The sequence below is a fragment of the Anas platyrhynchos genome, chromosome 2, assembly GCF_047663525.1.
Source record: "Anas platyrhynchos isolate ZD024472 breed Pekin duck chromosome 2, IASCAAS_PekinDuck_T2T, whole genome shotgun sequence".
NCBI lineage: Eukaryota > Metazoa > Chordata > Aves > Anseriformes > Anatidae > Anas > Anas platyrhynchos.
The window spans coordinates 140,959,166-140,976,917 of record NC_092588.1 but is presented as its reverse complement, the minus strand read 5'-3'; the positions used below and the strand labels follow the sequence as shown (position 1 = coordinate 140,976,917).

Genomic DNA, 17,752 nt, shown 5'->3' with positions numbered 1-17,752 from the left:
AGAGCACAAGACCAGAGCAGACACATGGTGATATTCAGCACAAAGTATTTTGTGGCAATCTGTGTCTTAGAGACTTCTTAAACAGAGAATTATTGTCAACCAGAGAGAAATGCAGACCTGAATGCAACAGCTCTGCTGGCCCCTGGAGACCTTACATGCTCCAGAAGAAGGCATGGCAGGTACCTATAGCATTGCAAGTGTCCTGGAAGGGCCACACAAAGCACTCCAGCACCAAAGAACTGTTCTTCTCTCCTAACTGAGCTTTCCACTCCTCCCAAACAGACACTGCACCTCCTGGCACAGTCGGGACGTTTTCATGATGCTGTGAAATCTGAAGGACGTTACCTGAACAGGGGGTAGCACACACAGCAGTACCTTCCTGGTTCTGTGTAGTTCAGATAGATCCCACTAAATAGCTTCTAAAAAGGGATGAAAAAAGGGAAGTTAATAATGTAGGTCTTTAAAAGCTCACCATCTGGAACAAGCATGTAGGAATCAGATTCAAAACAGGAGAAAAACCATAAAAAGAAGGCTTCACAGGGGGGCTTTGAAGAACAAACATTAGCAGCCCAAAGAAACGAAGGGGAGGATGCCTTTGGATTAATAGCGAAGACTACCCCCTGCCCCCAGAAACTTCGAGAGCAGTCAGACACATAAATCACCCAGGTACCAGCGCTGGAGTCACGACCTCCGAGGAACTTGCAAAACATGCAGGATCCCAAAGGGTGAGCTTTTGGTACGGGGCTCCACAACTTCAAAGTGGCTCTGCAGAGGGACCTCCTCCTCCCTGCACAGCCTGGAATGAGGATCCTTGCTGCTGAGATAAGGACCTGGGCGCAGCTCGCATGGTTTCATCCCACGGTGCATGCTTTGCGTGCAGAGCTGCAGGCTCTGGGCTGGAGAAGGCCTGTGCTCCCCTGGGGCCTCACTGGCTAGTTACTGATATTATTACTAATATTAGTAATAAAGAAATCATAGAATCACAGAATGGTTTGGGTTGGAAGGGACCTTAAAGATCACCCAGTCCCAACCCCCTGCCATGGGCAGGGACACCTCCCAGCAGACCAGGTTGCCCAAAGCCCCATCCAGCCTGGCCTTGAACACCTCCAGGGATGGGGCATCCACAGCTTCTCTGGGCAGCCTGGGCCAGGGCCTCACCACCTTCTGAGCAAAGAATTTCTTCCTAATATCTAATCTAAATTTCCCCTCTTTCAGTTTAAAGCCATTCCCCCTTGTCCCATCACCACACCCCCTGACACAGAGTCCCTCCCCAGCTTTCCTGTGGCCCCCTTTAGGTACTGGCAGGCCGCTGTAAAGGTCTCCCTGGGGACTTCGCTTCTCCAGGCTGAACAACCCCAACTCCCTCAGCCTGTCTTTGTAGGAGAGGTGCTCCAGCCCTCTGATCATCCTCGTGGTCCTCCTCTGGACCTGCTCTAACAGCTCCAGAACAGAAGAACCCTCCATGCTGAGAACCAGCGTCAGTGCCACGCGTCTCACTCCCGGCCCCGGGTCATCAGGGGAAAGCCTGTGAAGAAACCACATGGCAGCAACTCCCTGAAGCAAGTTTTTCTGTGGTCCTCAGCAGCTTTGGTTACTGGGGCTCCATTCCTTTTTGGGCTACAGCCCTAGGGAAGGGGGACATGGTTACACAGGGGGACACACGGCAGCTGAGCGGAGGTCACCCACCACAGCACAAACCTCCAGCAACGCCTCCTGTCAGTCTGTACACGGTGAGCAGTGGATTCATGATCAGGAAAGAATTAACAGATTGGCTGAAAAACAATGAGGAATAAACTGTTCTAACAGCTTCCTTAACCAGGCGTGTGCCAGAAAACTGAGACTTACATCCTTGCTCATCCGCCATCAGCACAGCTTAAACCATGGGGAAAAAGCTCCCGTGTTCTGCCAGAGGTGGGGTGTTTAAAATGGTGAGCCTGGCAGGTATCAATTGCTTCTCACCACCACAGGTTTAAAATCAAATCAGCACTGCTGCCAGAAGCTGCAGCATGTACTCTAATTTGTGCAAGGGAAAAAGAAATCCTGCCGAGGCATTTATCTGGGGCTGTTATGGATTGTTCGTAAGGAGAGCATGGCCAGCATTTGCATGCAGAAACACTCGTGCTTCTTCTCTCCTAAATGCATGTTACATGCATTACTCTTAGTTGTATCGATCGAGTAATTGCAAGGGTGATGTGCTATCTGGACATCTAAGTGGCTGCTTGTTCACAGGGCGTGATTTGCAGCCGCAGCTGCTTTGCCTTTCCCTATAAATACACCTGTAGCAGTACCCAGTTTAATTTGGCCTCCAGTCCTTAAAAAGCAGACCCAAATACAAGTGCTTTTGCCAGTTTAAGCCTTGATGGTGTTGTCTGCTTTTTCTGATAGTTTCATTTCTGGTTAGGTAGTTAATACTGTATGATACAGAACAAAATATTCTGGTTGCAGGGCAACAAAGCCAATAATAGCTTTTAATATCAGATAACTTCGTTTTTATTCTAATTCTTCTAGCACAAATTCTAAACCAAAGCAAAAAAATATATATATATTGTGTGATCAGCCCTGTCTGTGCACACCCCTTCCATTGCAGCAGCCGCGTGTGTAAGGCGTTGAGCTCAGCGGCAGCCGAGGACATCCAGCGCACGGCGTGGGCAGCGCCACGGCTGTCATCGAGCCCCCTGCTCAGCCCCGTGATGCCGCGCACCGCGAGATGGATGGCAGGAAGGCTCCTGGATGATCGCCTCTGCTGTCTGCAGCGGCAGGGAGGGGGGCACGCAGGCGATTAATGGCTTTGTTCTGTATAATGAGACACAGTGCAGTGAAGCCAGAGTACCCTGATAAAAATGCTGGAGATGTGACGCCTGCGAGGCCTTGGACAACAATTCCAGGCTGGGGGGAAAGTGCTGCTGGACACGGAGGAGAGGCTGAGCCCTAGGGGCTGGCAGGGGACAGAGCCTCTCTCCCTCTCCTGGGCAATGTTTTGCCACTTGGGGAAGCAAAACCAGGGGAAGATCTGTCCAAAACCCTTCCAGTTAATCCCTGCTGCAGTGATTTAGTTGAGGAGGGGACTGAAACATGGTAGGGAGGCTTTGGAAGTGAGGGACCCAATGTGACGCTCCCCAAATGGCCTGGGGACAAGGAGCATTGGCAGGCACGGTGCTGCTGCTGGGCCGGCCGTGTCCCCAGGCCGTGCCTGGTGCTGAGGCAGAGCAGGTAATCAATGCAGCCCTCCCTTAAGTATCCAGAAAATGAAGAACGGTAAGAGAAAGAGATTAGTCCTGCAACTTGCATGTTTTAATGTAATTGACATTGATTTAACTGCTGGTTGTTGTGTTCTTTTTTTTTTTTTTTTTTTAGACAAAACTCAATAAAAAATGGACTGTCAATATCTTCCTTACAGCTGTCCGTTGCTGTTGCTACTCCAAAATGCTGCAATTTCGAGGCAACGAGAGATGAAACGAAGCGGAGCAGTTGCTCTGTGCTTTTCCTTGTGCTCTGCAGAGGAGCGCTGTGTATGGGGCGTGCAGGCAGGGCAGCAGCAGGAGCAGAAAGCTTTGGGTTCATCAGCCACAGACACCTCGTCCTCCTCATTGCCCATCTCATTACAAGCTGCTCCTTGATTGCAATGAGCACAGGAGCCGACAGGCAAATCCAGCTGACACCAATGCCTGTAGCCCACGTTTGAAGGCTCACACTTGATGCTGAGTTACACTCGGGCATGGTGTGGTGTTCCTGACCGCTGTCCTGCCTCACCTTGATGCCCCCCAGCTGCTTTTGGCACACATGGGGCACAGGTGAGCAGAGGTAGCAGTGGGCCAGCTCCTCGGCCACCTCACCAGCCCTGTGTCTCCAACAAAAGCCCGACCTGCCACCCTCCCAGCCTCTGCGACAAGTCTTCCTCGAGCAGAAAGCAGCCCTCTCCCTCCCCGCTTGGAGGTGTTTCATTTTTCTGATCTTCAGTGCTGAAAAACAAAATCATTGTCCTGTCATGCCTGTAATATTGCCTCCCATGGTTACAGCACATACCAAGCTTCGTAGCTAGGCAGAGAACAGGCCTGCATTTCTCCCCATAGACTGTTATAAAAGCCAATTAGGCTGTTACTTAATTTTCCTCCTTTCCCCCCCCCCCTCCTCCCCGTATGCACAAGGGGAAGCAGTTGAAAGTCTCCCCTAGCTACAGTATGCAAATTATAAAGTAAATTCTCCCCGAATTGTAATTCGGCTGGTTTATTATTAAAAAATGTCATCGGCAGGAGCTGCACACGGGGAAGGGTCGCTGCTCCGAGCAGAGCTCCTTGCCAGAGGTGTGCAGGGGGAGCAGCCCCCTCCCTGCCCTCCCTTCCCTGCAGTCCCCCCATGCACGAAGCCCCAGCACCGTGCGTGTAGGTGGGCGGAGGCGCGGGTGGGAGGGAAGCGGTCACGGTCCAGGCTATTCTGCTAATATTTATTCAGGCTCTAACCACTTCCCAGCCCAGGCTCTGCCTTGACTGACAGCTCTGGGGACAGGCAGAGCATCGCATCGTGCCTACGCCGGCAGATACTGAGCAGTCAGGCAGGGAGCGGTGAGGGGCGGCAATCACATGAGCCCTTCTCGAATTCAAACCTCTGTTTAGGCAGCTTGTGTTAATAAAGCCTCTCGACGTTACTACCTATGGAAAAAAATACTGAAATGGCAGCGTTTTTATTTTATATGCATCTGTAGGTACTCGGTTTTCCTCTCCTCATCTTGGCACACCTAATGCACGTCCCCTCCTAGGGATGTTCCCATTGAAACCTTTGGGAGCTTGGCATGCAAGGATGTGCTTGGACCTGTCGCTGGCAGTGGTGCTGCACGCCCAGGGCCCAGGAGAAGGAAGAAGACAGACCAGCATGAGCGCTCGGTGGGTAGGCTGTACCTGTGCCTGGCTCCGGCTTCCCCACAGAAATCCCCACTGCTTTTTCAGGAGGTGGCTGGAGGAGCTCCACATCCACCCTCAGTAGTCTCACCTCTCCCCTAACAGCCTCGCTACAACTCCACAGCGTGCTTCTGTCTGCTGAGGTAGCATGAAACTGAGCTCCTGGTACATGCAGGTGCTGTTACCACACACAAATGCTCTCCAAAGACACATGATAATGTTCCGGTGCTGGCTTCCAACGCTGGAAAAGGATTTCAGTAAAAAATCTTTTGGAATTGCTTTCTGCATCTTTACCCTCGGCTCCAGCTGGGCCCAGCAGCAGAAATGCTGAAGCATCATGGAAAAGTACCACCAGTTTCTGGGGGTAAGGAGACTTACACGGATTCAAAACCCACTGCAGCTGACTCATGGATCCTGCTGAGCTTCTTCTGCAGAGCAGCCTGATGTGATTTAGGTCAACGCCATCATCAGAAACACACAATTGTTCTGCCTTATTTGGTTTGCAGCTTAGTATCTCTTTTTGCTCATCACATGCTAAAGGATACCTAATTATTCTGACTTCTGTTTTTAGAGAGAAAAAACATAGTTTGTACCTCTGGAGAAGCTTAAGGAGAAGCCTTCTGCTGGAGTCTGAGGCTGGAATTTGGCCTGCCATGACAAATGCTTGGGTTGGCTTTGACCAAGTGCTCTCCAGAGGTCCTGCCCTGCCGAGGTTATTTGAGGATGTTAAATGCTGTGAGAAGTTTCTTGCAAAATGAGTGAGGAGGTGAATTCAAGGTGCAACGGATATTTTGGAGCTACTCCTTGCAGGAAGGCCCCCTGTTCAGCCAAACTTCATCCCCTTTCATAGCAGACAAGCCCTATGCCAGGCATCAGCTGGGAAGCAATAACTCCAGGCCATTTCCCTGGGCTTCCCCTTGTATGCTCCATCTCATATCATGCAAGTCACTTGAGGCACGTGGACAGAAATAACACATTCCCCAAACCTGTCTGTGTGATTTCTTATCCCCTGTACCTCAAGGCAGTGAAGAACTGTGGTGGCTCTCCTTCCACCCAGCGCCCAGAGCCTGAACAAAGCATTGAACGAGCAATTATTTGGCAGCAAGCGCCGCCGCAGCAGCTTCCTGTGGGTTATCTGAATGGATTTATCACCCTGAACTAAGCCCTGACCATCTGTTCTACCCTCTAATCACAAATGCAGAAAGAGCTAATTCACGGTTGCATCATAAAAAAGTAAAATATAAATGATTTAGGAGTGGGGTACGTTATGTTCCACACTCCAGCGAGGGGAATGGCTGTCCCCTTCCCAGCAAGTGGGAGGACCTGAGGAGCTGGGCTCACCAGAGCAGGTTTGTCTCCTGCTCATTCGTCTTAGGTATATTTAAAATTTGGGATTCACAGAAGTGCAGTCATGAACCTCCTTTCGTTCTCTCTCTGTCATGGTGCTACTGTGAGCAGGCAGCAGAGGTAACGTTTTAGCTGTGAGCTCAAATTTTGTCAGTGTCCATCCTCCTTTGCCCTCTGGAAGTCTACTGAAAAAAAAAAAAAAAAAAAAAAAAAAAGGTGCAATTGAACAACTCATGGGGCTGCATGGTAATGCCTTGGTCCTCCATATCTTGTATGGGGCTCGTCCCGCTGCCACCAGCCCCACTTCCCAGAGAGACAAACTCTGCTCTGAATCTGCAGCAGCTCGAGCAGCCCTGGGGGCTGTCAGTGGTCCATGCAGGAAGGTGATGCGGCACTCAAATGTGCTCTCGGCCAGACACCAGGTCCCCCACTGCCCCACTTGTGAGAGATGGAGCAATGAAGGGGGCCATCATAGAGTAGATGGGCAGTGGGTAGAGGGAGAGGTGGGGGAAAGTACCTCAGAACTAATCATTTGGCACCTGGGGTTTTGGATGTTTTCTAATTATTTATTTATTTATTCATTCCCCAGTTATCTAAAACCAGATGCAATTTCCTCTAACACATATGTTATTTGAGAAATAAGGAACGTCGGAAGGTGGGAGCTGTACAAGAGGTCACTCTAATTAGGAGGATTGCCTGAGGGATTCACAGATGTACAGCGCACAGGGCTGGCCTGCCTACTGTGATTTGCTTTCCTTAAGCTTTTTCTTTCGGCAGTACGTTGAGATTTTGTTATCATCTTTGGTCTCCAGAATATTTACCAGGTATTTGTTGGAAAAGACTAGCCTTCTGTCCCCCAGGAATGAGATGTTTTTCAATTTCATGACCTTTTAACTTAATTTTTAGGATATAAATTACTATTACTCATTCAAAGGTTGCCATACGTAAATATTGTGTTAATGTGATGCTCCCATGGCAAACAAACATGAAGGGAAGGGAACCCAATGCAGGGGAACGTGTTGAATAAAGTTTGGCTGTGGAGTTTGATTGGAGCACCTCCTAAGCTCTAATTGCCATTGTGAAAATGGGTGAAATTAAAAATACCTCTTGATATCTCGTTGCCCCCAAGATAAGAGCCATGGCCCTTCCCTGCTGGCAGAGAATGCACTCGTGCAAAGTGCCTCGAGGTATTGGCACCCAATGCAGCCTTCGGGCCAGTGCTGCAAAGCCCCAGCCCCAGTTAATTCCTGGTACTCAGCTGTCCTGTCACAGGAATTCCCAAAGGGATTTAATACCTGAATATCTCAAAGCTCACCCAGTCTCTAGTATTATGGCCCCTGACTAGTTTTTAATACCTGAAGGCCAACCTGGAGACCTCTAACTCTCTTTTTGGTACCGCAGCTCCTATTCATAGTAAGCAGATCTAGAATTAAACTCATTTATTTCAGAAGTCAACAGAAAAAAGTGTAATGGAAAGAAATTGGGTCTCGGTGTGTGATTCTTCTGCACAGCAGCAAGCACAGATAACTGTGTGTCAAAGTGCTTGTTTGTCAGAGCATACTCTAGTTTTCCAGCTTTAGATGTCATTACCAAAATCTCTGACATCTTGGGACATGGAGCAGAACTACATCTATATCCTCTCATAATTTGTTCCCTAATGCCAATTAAAATTAATGACTTGACATTTCGAAAATCCTTTTGACTCCTGAATATCCTTTTGGCCTTTAAGGCCTCATCTTTCAAAACCAGTCACCAAAAGCATCTTGTTTAGAGAACTTGAAATTAAAAAGTTGAAATTAATACACCTCACGGTGATTACATTTTTTTGTTCCTTCCCCCCTCCTCCCAATCCTTTTATAAGTAGGAAGCGCTGCTGATCTGTAGGATGCAGGTTAGCACAAGAAATTAATATCAGAAAACAGTGAGACAATCTAAGGGCATCTCCTTTTGTTGTCTCTTGGTCTAGAATAGGCCTTTGGCCAGCATGGCCCAGCTCAGGGAGGTAAGATTTTCCAGCTTGCTGAAAAAATATATAAATACACTGGCAAGATCACAGAATCACAGAATTGGAGGGGTTGGAAAGGACCTCAAGAGACCATCGGGTCCAACCCCCCTGCCAAAGCAGGTTCCCTAAAGCAGGCTGCCCAGGTAGACATCCAGACAGGCCTTGAATATCTCCAGAGAAGGAGACTCCACAACCTCCCTGGGCAGCCTGTCCCAGTGCTCCGTCACCCTCACCATGAAGAACAACATTCTTTCGCATGTTGGTGCGGAGCTTCCTGTGATCCATTTTGTGGCCATTACCCCTTGTCCTGTCCCCACAAACCACCGAAAAGAGGTTGGCCAAATCCCTCTGTCTCCCACACTTAAGATATTTGTAAACATTGTTAAGATCCCCTCTCAGTCTTCTTTTCTTAAGGCTGAACAGACCCAGGTCTCTCAGTCTTTCCTCACAGGGAAGATGCTCCAGGCCCCGTATCATCTTTGTGGCCCTCCACTGGACTCTTTCCAGGAGATCCCTGTCTTTTTTTGTACTGGGGAGCCCAGCACTGGACACAGTACTCCAGGTGAGGCCTGACCAGGGCAGAGTAAAGAGGGAGGATCACTTCCCTTGACCTACTGGCCACGCTCCTTTTAATGCACACCAGGATCCCACTGGCCTTCTTGGCCACCAAGTCACACTGCTGGCTCATCCAGCACAGACCACACGTGAGGGCTGCTGGAAGACGGGGTGAAAGCAGCCCCTGCTGGGTGCTCTCTTTGATATGATGGCTTTTCTCATCTCCCTGCATTTCCCTCAACGTTTAGCCAACTTCAAGCAAGAGCTGGCTTCAATTATGCTTTACACGTGGTTTCCGTGGATGACATCTCAGCATGTCAGTGAAACATCAATGAGCTGGAAGAACAAGCTGGTTAATTAGCATGCAAATAAGCTCAGTCCTTAATGAGAGAAAAGCTTTTACTAGCTCACTGTGTTTCCAACACGCTAGTTTCTGCTATGTCCTGCAAATAACATGTTTGTAGGTCAAAGGCATATAGGTGTGCGCATTTTTCCCCTACATTTCTGGCATTTCTGCATGTACCCTACCTGTGCCTGAAGCCTAAATTCTGCCTGGGTGACAGTGGACAAGGAAAGCCAGGTGAAGTTATCCCAATATGCCTGATATCTTTCAATGTCAGAGGCAGCATTTGTATAATAGAAAAATAATTAGCTCATTAAGAGGGCTAAAGAGCTTTCCATTTATCTGCAAAGTTCTGCTCTGATAGCTGTACTGGTAAAGAGTGAAAAACCCATGCCCCGTGTCCACGCAGCTATATTGCAAAGCCCTTGGAAAATGCTGGAGCCCTTTGGCCTTCCTGTCTGGGTGAGGTGCAGCTGGGGTCCTGCGCCCTGGCACAGGAGGAGATGCGTCAGCACAGCCCCAGCAGTAGAGGATCTGCTCTCAGGATACCCCGTGGGTGTTTGTACCCCTTGTATAGTGCTTCTTCCCCGTTTTGGATGTGTTGATGGGCACTCAGCAGTTGGCACGTTTCTGCTGACCACTGATTTCCCAGGGGTAGCCACTGCCTCCAAGTGCTTGCTGCGTGTTCAGCCCACCTCCCAGCGCTTGGGTGGCATCACTGGCCGTTAGGAATCCCCAGCTCTTGCCACAGAGCAATGCTTTATATTTTTTAAAGACAAAAATACCAAATCTTCTAACCAGTTCAGCTCAGTCATCATAAAACCCACCCCAAGGTGTGTGGTGTCATTATTATGAGGATTCATTTTGTTTTGCACCTCATTCCTCTGCTACAGCTGCCACCGAACAGGACATGCCAGTGACTTGGTTGTAACTCCAAGCAGAGCCTGGCCTCGTGTCCCCTTCTGCAGCTCGGGAACTGGCCACAGCCCCACGCCTGCTGTGCAGCAGTGCCATGTAAACCACATTTAGCGCTGTCCCCCCACGAGAGCAGACAGCTTGGGAAATACCTCTGATGGATGAACGTGCCAGGTGGCCCCAGGCAAGGCTGGTCAGGCCATTAAGGCCTATTGCTTTCCTCAGTGCCCGACAATCGGTCATTACAGCAGGATTTTGTAGCCTATATCTCATCCCGTAGTTCCAAACAGCCCAGGGACCCAAACCTGCTCCTGCTGCCTGAACCATCGGCTCCCCTCTGGCTACAGCTGTCGTGTCCATTGTTACGGGGAAAAGATGGGTTATGAGGAATGAAATCCTTTGTAGTACAAAATCAATTGATCTGAATGACTAAATCAATACAGGCCGCTTTGCCGACTGCTGTTTTCGTGTACCATTGAAGTTCTGGAGCTTTCAAATGAAGCTGCCACTGAACCTTCATTCTGGAAGTGCAGAGTTCTGCAGCACCAGGAGCTGGGGCACAGGATTAGGGCCCCCCTTTTCTCTGCCTTTGAGGGCAGAGAAGGAATAATAACTGGAGAACACCTTCTGGAGCTAGTAGGACCCTACAGACCAAAATATTGAAGACTTCTATGGAAGACTTTCCCATTTTGGCCAGCTAGCCAGTCCTTGCTCCACAGGAATGAAAACGTGGGATCGAAGGAAAGAAGCTTTCCACATGTTCTTCTAGTTAATCAAGGAAGATACCAGAAGCAAAAGAGCTGTGCATTTATTATTTCACTTGAAGTTTGGACTTGTCTTTATTGGATACGTCCTATTCTTCAGACTCTTTCCTCTGAGATCAGAAGTAAGAGAGTAAACACATGAAATGGGGACAGGCCCATGAACTCAAAAAGGTGTTTCCAGGAAATTTGCACTTTCTAGCTAGTGGATCATAACAGCTGTCCTTTACTGTTGCATTTAGCAACAGAGGATGGCACAAAGGCATAATTATGTAAGGAAATTGGGTATTTAGAAGGCCTGGAGAATGAACCGCAATGCCATGTAGAGGGTATGATTTCCAGAGACCATTTATTTATTTTTTCCACTCGATGATGAGTCAATTCAGTACCTCCTAGTTGTTCACCTAGTGCATGGCAATGATGTCTGTCAGGGAGTCATAAAGAAACCTTGAGTCACGTTAGGGCTCAAGATCAGCATGGAGCTAGACAGAACATCCTGAGCTCTAGGACACTGATATAGTTTAGGATTAGATTAGTCAGTGATAACCACTGCCTTTGCAGCTAAACTGAAGAACTTTAAAGACATCTCATTAGACCTTGCATAGCATGATTCTTGAAATGAGCTCTACTTACTCCTCCATATCCTTCCATTCAAGGAAACTGTGTAGCTAAATGGTCAGTAACTATCTCTTGTAAATAAGGTTTTAAAATAAAATGGAAAAATTAGATTAGATATTAGGAGGAAATTCTTTACTCTGAGGGTGGTGAGGCCCTGGCCCAGGCTGCCCAGAGAAGCTGTGGATGCCCCATCCCTGGAGGTGTTCAAGGCCAGGCTGGATGGGGCCCTGGGCAATCTGGTCTAGCGGGAGGTGTCCCTGCCAATGGCAGGGGGTTGGAACTGGGTGACCTTTAAGGTCCCTTCCAACCCAATCCATTCTATGATTCTGTTTTTCTAAGATAGTGAGCCAGATTTGTGGAGAAATGAATCATGTAGTAGAAGAGGTGTGGATTCATGCAATAGAGCTATGGATGAAATAATACATCACCATCCAAAATCCATATTCACTAATAAAAGACTTTGTTTGTTTGTTTTCCCCTGAAGCCAAGCTTGATGTAAAAATAAATAAATAAATAAATAGAAAAAGTTACTCTTGGATCTCAAACTCAACACCTGTTTTGCTCCAAGACCCTTGGATCCTTCTCAGGACTGGTAACAGAGATTTACTGGAGAAAGAGTTCATTTCAATTGCTAAATTGCTACTGTGCAAGGGAGTACAGAGTTTGAGGGAGTGACATACTGGCAGCCTTCTGCCATTGCTGTAGCATAGCAATGGGAAATCAGAATATATCTGAAATGTATTCATTCAATAAATTACACAGCAGTTGTTCCTTGCTAACATAAAGATAAAACAAGTGGAAGTTAACCTGGATGCTCCCACTGATCAGGGATCAAGGGTAACAGAGGGGAAGCATGGAAGTGCGGGTCCTGCTGCTGCCAGCGATCTTTACTGCCTCTGCACCTGCTTTGGGGAAAAAATGAAGAATCCATTTGTGTAGCTAGAGGTTTATCTGAGCCAGCAAAGTGGTCTGAAAAGCCTGGAATTATTCATTTAGGATCCTATTAGTTGTGATGCTCTCCACATATGAACAACAAGTAAATGTAGAGAAGTGTGCAGGGTCAAAGCATTAGACCTTCTCGTATCAAAAGCTCTATTGCAAACCAAAATCACATTGACAGCATCACCGATTTCAGTCTGCTGCTTTGCTGGTTCACATTCATTAGAAAAGTCGAAACCATGTCTGACCTTTCATCAACACAATCCAGTTTTGTATTTCTTGATATGCAGATGTGCTATATATTAAAGGTGCTTTTTAATGCCAAATCAAAAGCAAAATTCTTTTTTATCAAAATGAATGGCAGTTGTGCGCATGCAGTGAGTATGAGGTGTGCCCTGGAACAGCCTGCAGTGAGCAGCACGCTGAGCAGGGTGCTAGCTCCATTTGGCAGAAGCAGTTTGAAGCTGGCTATTCCCAGTGAACTGGAGGAACCAAAACTACAGTGTCTTTGTCCTAGCTTCTCTCAGAAGCACAGACATCACAATAAGGATGACTTAGAGGTGCCTTTTTCAAATAAGGGTCTATGGTCCACAGCACTGTCCTGGGATAATCATCTATATACTCTTGTCTGTCATGAAGCTGCACAAGTCTCATTTGGTTTTCAGTCTGTACAACTGCTGGTCATGACGGCTACTTTCATGTATTTGCCCACTGGTTACAGCTGTGGAGGAATGGACCTAGTTTCACTTGCTCTCTTTGCCTAAGAGAGCCTTTTACCTTGCAGGGCAGTGCCTAACCAGGACAGTGTTAGTTGAGGTAGGGTACAGTTTCTAAATGTTACAGTAGACACTCAGTAGTAAGAACACTTCTGGCAGCAGGTACTCGAGCCCTCTTCTCGAGGAACTTGAGACTCTTTTCTCCCAAATAATACTGTTACCCCTCATAACAGGTTGAAGAACCCCTAGCAGCGCAGAGAAATGGGGGCTGAATGTCAGTCCCTGATGCTTTCCTTCCGCTGCTCCCTCACTGCTCCCAAACTCCTCCATGCTGCTCCCAAACTGAGCCTGCAAGGGCTGCCCACAGGCAGCAGCTCGTCAAGAACTGCTCCCACATGGCTCCGTCCCAAGGGGTCCATCCCCCAGGAGCAAACTGCTCCAGCACGGGTCCCCCACGGGTGGGCAGCAGCTCCCCCCAGACCCCTGCTCCTGCATGGGTTCTTCTCCACGGGCTGCAGCTCTGGCCTGGGGCCTGCTCCTGCAGGGGCTCTCCATGGGCCGCAGCCTCCTCCAGGCCACATCCACCTGCTCCACCGGGGGCTCCTCCACCCATGAGGGGGCTGCAGCGTGGAGATCTGCTCCATGTGGGACCCATGGGCTGCAGGGGGACAGCCTGCTCCACCAGGGGCCTCTCCACAGGCTGCAGGGGAACTGCTGCTTCGTGCCTGGAGCACCTCCTGCCCTCCTGCTGCACTGGCCTTGGGGTCTGCAGTGCTGGTGCTCACTCCTCTCTCCCAGCTGCTGTTGTGCAGCAGGTTTTTTTCCCCTTCAATCTGCTCTCCCGGAGGCCTAACCAGCGTCGCTCCCTGGCTTGGCTCTGGGCAGTGGTGGGTCTCTTTTGAAGCCGTCAGGAGCTGGTTCTGCTCTGACATGGGGCAGCTGCTGGGCTCTGCTCACAGAGGCCACTCCTGCAGCTCCTGCTACCAAACCCGTGCCACACGAGCTCTACTAGTCTATATAGTCTATTATTCTATTAATCCTGCATTATTTTCTATGATAGCAATGCTTCAACAAGAGAGATAAATAATATCTATATGTACATACTAATAACTCATTTATATAATAATTAATACTATTAGTAGTAATAATAATATACACTACTACTAATATTAAACTAAGCAGTGGCTAGAATATAACCTGTCAATTAGGTAGCTGCAGACTGTTTTGCTCATCCTTAGGAGAGCATCAAGCCTGATTCCTTCCATTTCCTGAGTGACCCATCTGCCTCCCGAACTGTCATGTAGAAGGAAATATGAGGTCCTTCCCCCTCTGATCCTTAAAATAAGTTGGGTCATCACTCCACTTATGCATGGCCCAAGCCAAATGGTGCGCTCTGGGCATGTTCTGGGAATATTTACCCAGCTGAGCAATGCAAAAAATTTTGAATATTTTATTGTCTGATTCAGCTCTGGAATGAGTGTGATATGGACTGCTCTTGTCAAAGCTGGGGGAATTCTTGACTAAATTGTGGGCACACTACAGGTCTCTGAGAAGCATCAAATAAAAAAGTGTGGCATCTCTTGATTTATGTGACAACCAAACTCCAGTTTTTCAAAATAACAGTTTTGGGGATTTAAATGTTTATTTTCTACCTAGATCCTAGATCTCATTTCTGACACTCAGGTCAGAAATGAAGTGACAGAAACTCAGCTAATACAAAGCTAAAAACTGTGCAAAGCGTAAACCTACCCCCATCTGATATTTTTGAATCAAAGTCTGCAGTATATAAGGTTATGCAGTATTCTTTTCATTTCCCTAGCTTACTATTTTACATAAAGTAAGCTTATGTGTCTAGAATGGATGTTTCACAGTTATTTTGAATAACTTACTTTTTAAATGGACTTTTATTAGAAACAACTGAAATTACTTTGTTTTTCAAGACCTTCTCAAACAAAGAGAATGTCGCATTTTAATGCCAATAGTTCCAATACATAATAATGAAATTCTAATGTAAGAAATCTATACAAAATGAGAGGTAATAGGAAATTAATTCTCTGCCATTTACTGCACTCTGAAAGTTGCAGGTTTCTATATCCAATCATGTCTGTCAGTGAGAGTGTATCACTTTCCATCAGTCTCCTGCCAGCACCACAGCAATGATAAGAAATACATCCTCACCTTCCACTCTGCTCTGCTAGTATATTCTATTTTTTGTTTCCAGAGTTCTTTCATCCTGATTTCTGCATTACTGCTGAACACAAGGTAAAAATTGTACATAACATAAATGTGAATTTATAACAAAAAGATAAATCTTTTCCCCAAAGGCTAAAAGGCTACCAAAAAATTATGCTGCTTGTCAATGGAAGAAGGAGGGAGTATTGTGGCATCGTACTCATAAGCAGTATTGAATACGACAGATATAAGCCTCCTTAAACCAAAATAGACTATACAAGTGACTTGACTTACGCAAACATCAAAAAATTAAACAAACACAGACTACAATTTTTTTTTTTTTTGATGGTCAGGAAGTAAATGCCTCATTGTCATTCTCTTCTGAAATTCAGTTATGCGCAATACTGTCTGCATTGGCTTAACTTTTGTATGGTTTTTTTTGGTCACTTTTCTACAATTAAGTATACTCTTTTGAATGATGCTCCCTTAAATACTACAGTACATTCCTGATAACTTCACCAGAAAGCGTTTACTGGAGTGTTCTAAGCAGTGTTTTACCTGTTAGGTGCACCATCACACTTTGGCAACACCACGTTACCCAAGGCTGTTAGAAGTACAAATTCTCCACCCAGAACTGCTCCCTTCTCAGAGTCCATTTTATCTTCAAGTGAAAAATGAAGAATTTAAAGGGAGATTGAATGCAGCAACTTATCAGTCATCTGTCTTCTCTGTGTCAGGACAAATAGTATTTATGTTCATCCAGAGTATGTTTCTATCCATAATTATTAACTCTGGCAAGTTCCAAGAAATATAAATGGGGTATTTATATTTCAGCCTCTTCAAAGGTTGAAAGTACACTGTTATCCTAATTCTTCTAATTCTCAGTTCTTGTGCTATTTCACACACAAAAAAAATGTGCAATTGTTTTTAGACGACTTGTTATTTCACCAGACATCACATTTTCTTGCTTCATGAACACATAATTTCTGCAATTGTGCATGGGGGTTGAAAGAACATAAGAAAAAAATAAATATATATATGTATATATATATACTGTAGTTTGGAAATAATTTAAACCTATTTAATAAGTAGTATAATGTTAACACATATCAAATATTCTTGATCTACCAAATTTTAATCTATAGTTTTACAATTTAATCTTAAAATAGTACCACCTCCCACACCCAAGTCCCCACAAATATCTAAGAATTGAAGTTGGCTATGTAAAGTATGTTTAATTCAATGCTTAGGACAATGTACCAGATGCAGACATCTGAAGTGAGTTCTCAGAAACAAAGAACATCTTTCAGCTAATGACTATAGAAATATATGCTTCTTTTTGATAACCAGACCACAAGCCCCTTTTGTTTCATAAGTAACAACACTGCAATCATCTTTAAAATGCTTATTTTGGAGAAATTTGGGGATGATTAAATACGTTTGTACTGATCTGCCTCTGCACTTCCCTGTTTCATCAGAAAGCCTGGCTCAAACATTAGATCTACAATATACTCTTGAGGAGGAAGCAGAAGCCCAGTTACTCCTTGTGGAGAGTCATCAACCAATTTAACTTCATTCCAAGCTCTGTTATACTCGCCACGAACTAAACTACAGCCAATGCCAATTCTGTCTGCTATTACCTAAAAAGGAAAGAAAAAGGTGTTAATCACACTTAGCTTGTGCAACATACAGCAAGTGATGCTTAAAAAGAAAAGAAATACTTCAAAGGCCAAGAGCTTTCTTGATAGAGACTGTGTAAATCGCTAAGGTGTTCTGAACTACAGATCTTTGCTGTTGGTTCTGCTTAGACAGTGCAGGCTTATAAATACAATTTTTACCATATTCTGTGCACAGAAATGAAATCCTGAAAGTTTTTTACATTTTTTACAAATGGACACAGATATCCTGTGCTTAGACTGATGTGTCTCTATGAGAGATGATCTGTCCCTACAAAGGTTTCTTTGTAAACATCACAGTCAGAGAACAGTCGAGGGTATGAGAACACCAGTGCTGCTTCAGCACAAATAATTTATTCCCTCAGACCTCCACAAAATACGTCAGGAATGTTCTCTCCCCATGTATACCATAGATTTCAGATTGTACTCTTTCTCCTAGGCTTAGTGTCCTAGGCCTTTGCTTCTTTTCTCCTTTCCATCCAAGGAGGAGTAAAGTCCAGCTAACCAATGGCCAAGGAAGGAGGATGGGACAGATAAGCAGGCTTACGTGAAGCCAGAAAAAGAAATGAAGCTTCCCAGTCCGTGAAACTGGAGCATAAAAGCTGTTATACTCTGTCACAGAATACTGGACAGATACTGAATAGAAATTGTCCCAAGAAGCTTACATTTACAGCATGGGAAAAAAAAAATCAGGAAACTGCATAATTCAATATTTTACAGTTTACAGAAAATGTAAAATGTTTTGACTACCATTCAAATAACTTGGCTTTTTGCCATTTATCAAGTATTCTGCTGATATCACTTAAGACAATT

General features: G+C 46.1%; 1 protein-coding gene across 12 annotated transcripts in view; it reads right to left on the bottom strand.

The window, feature by feature from the left end:
* Nucleotides 1-16,330: 16,330 nt before the first annotated feature.
* Nucleotides 16,331-17,752, bottom strand: part of ARMC3 (armadillo repeat containing 3) — a 61,694-nt gene continuing 60,272 nt past the window's right edge. For all 12 annotated transcript variants that reach the window (XM_021279286.4, XM_038175302.2, XM_072033697.1 and 9 more), the window contains one exon: nucleotides 16,331-16,903. In XM_021279286.4, the coding sequence (XP_021134961.4) occupies nucleotides 16,694-16,903 (210 nt within the window). In that variant the 3' untranslated portion in view covers nucleotides 16,331-16,693. The remainder of the gene's footprint in view (nucleotides 16,904-17,752) is intronic.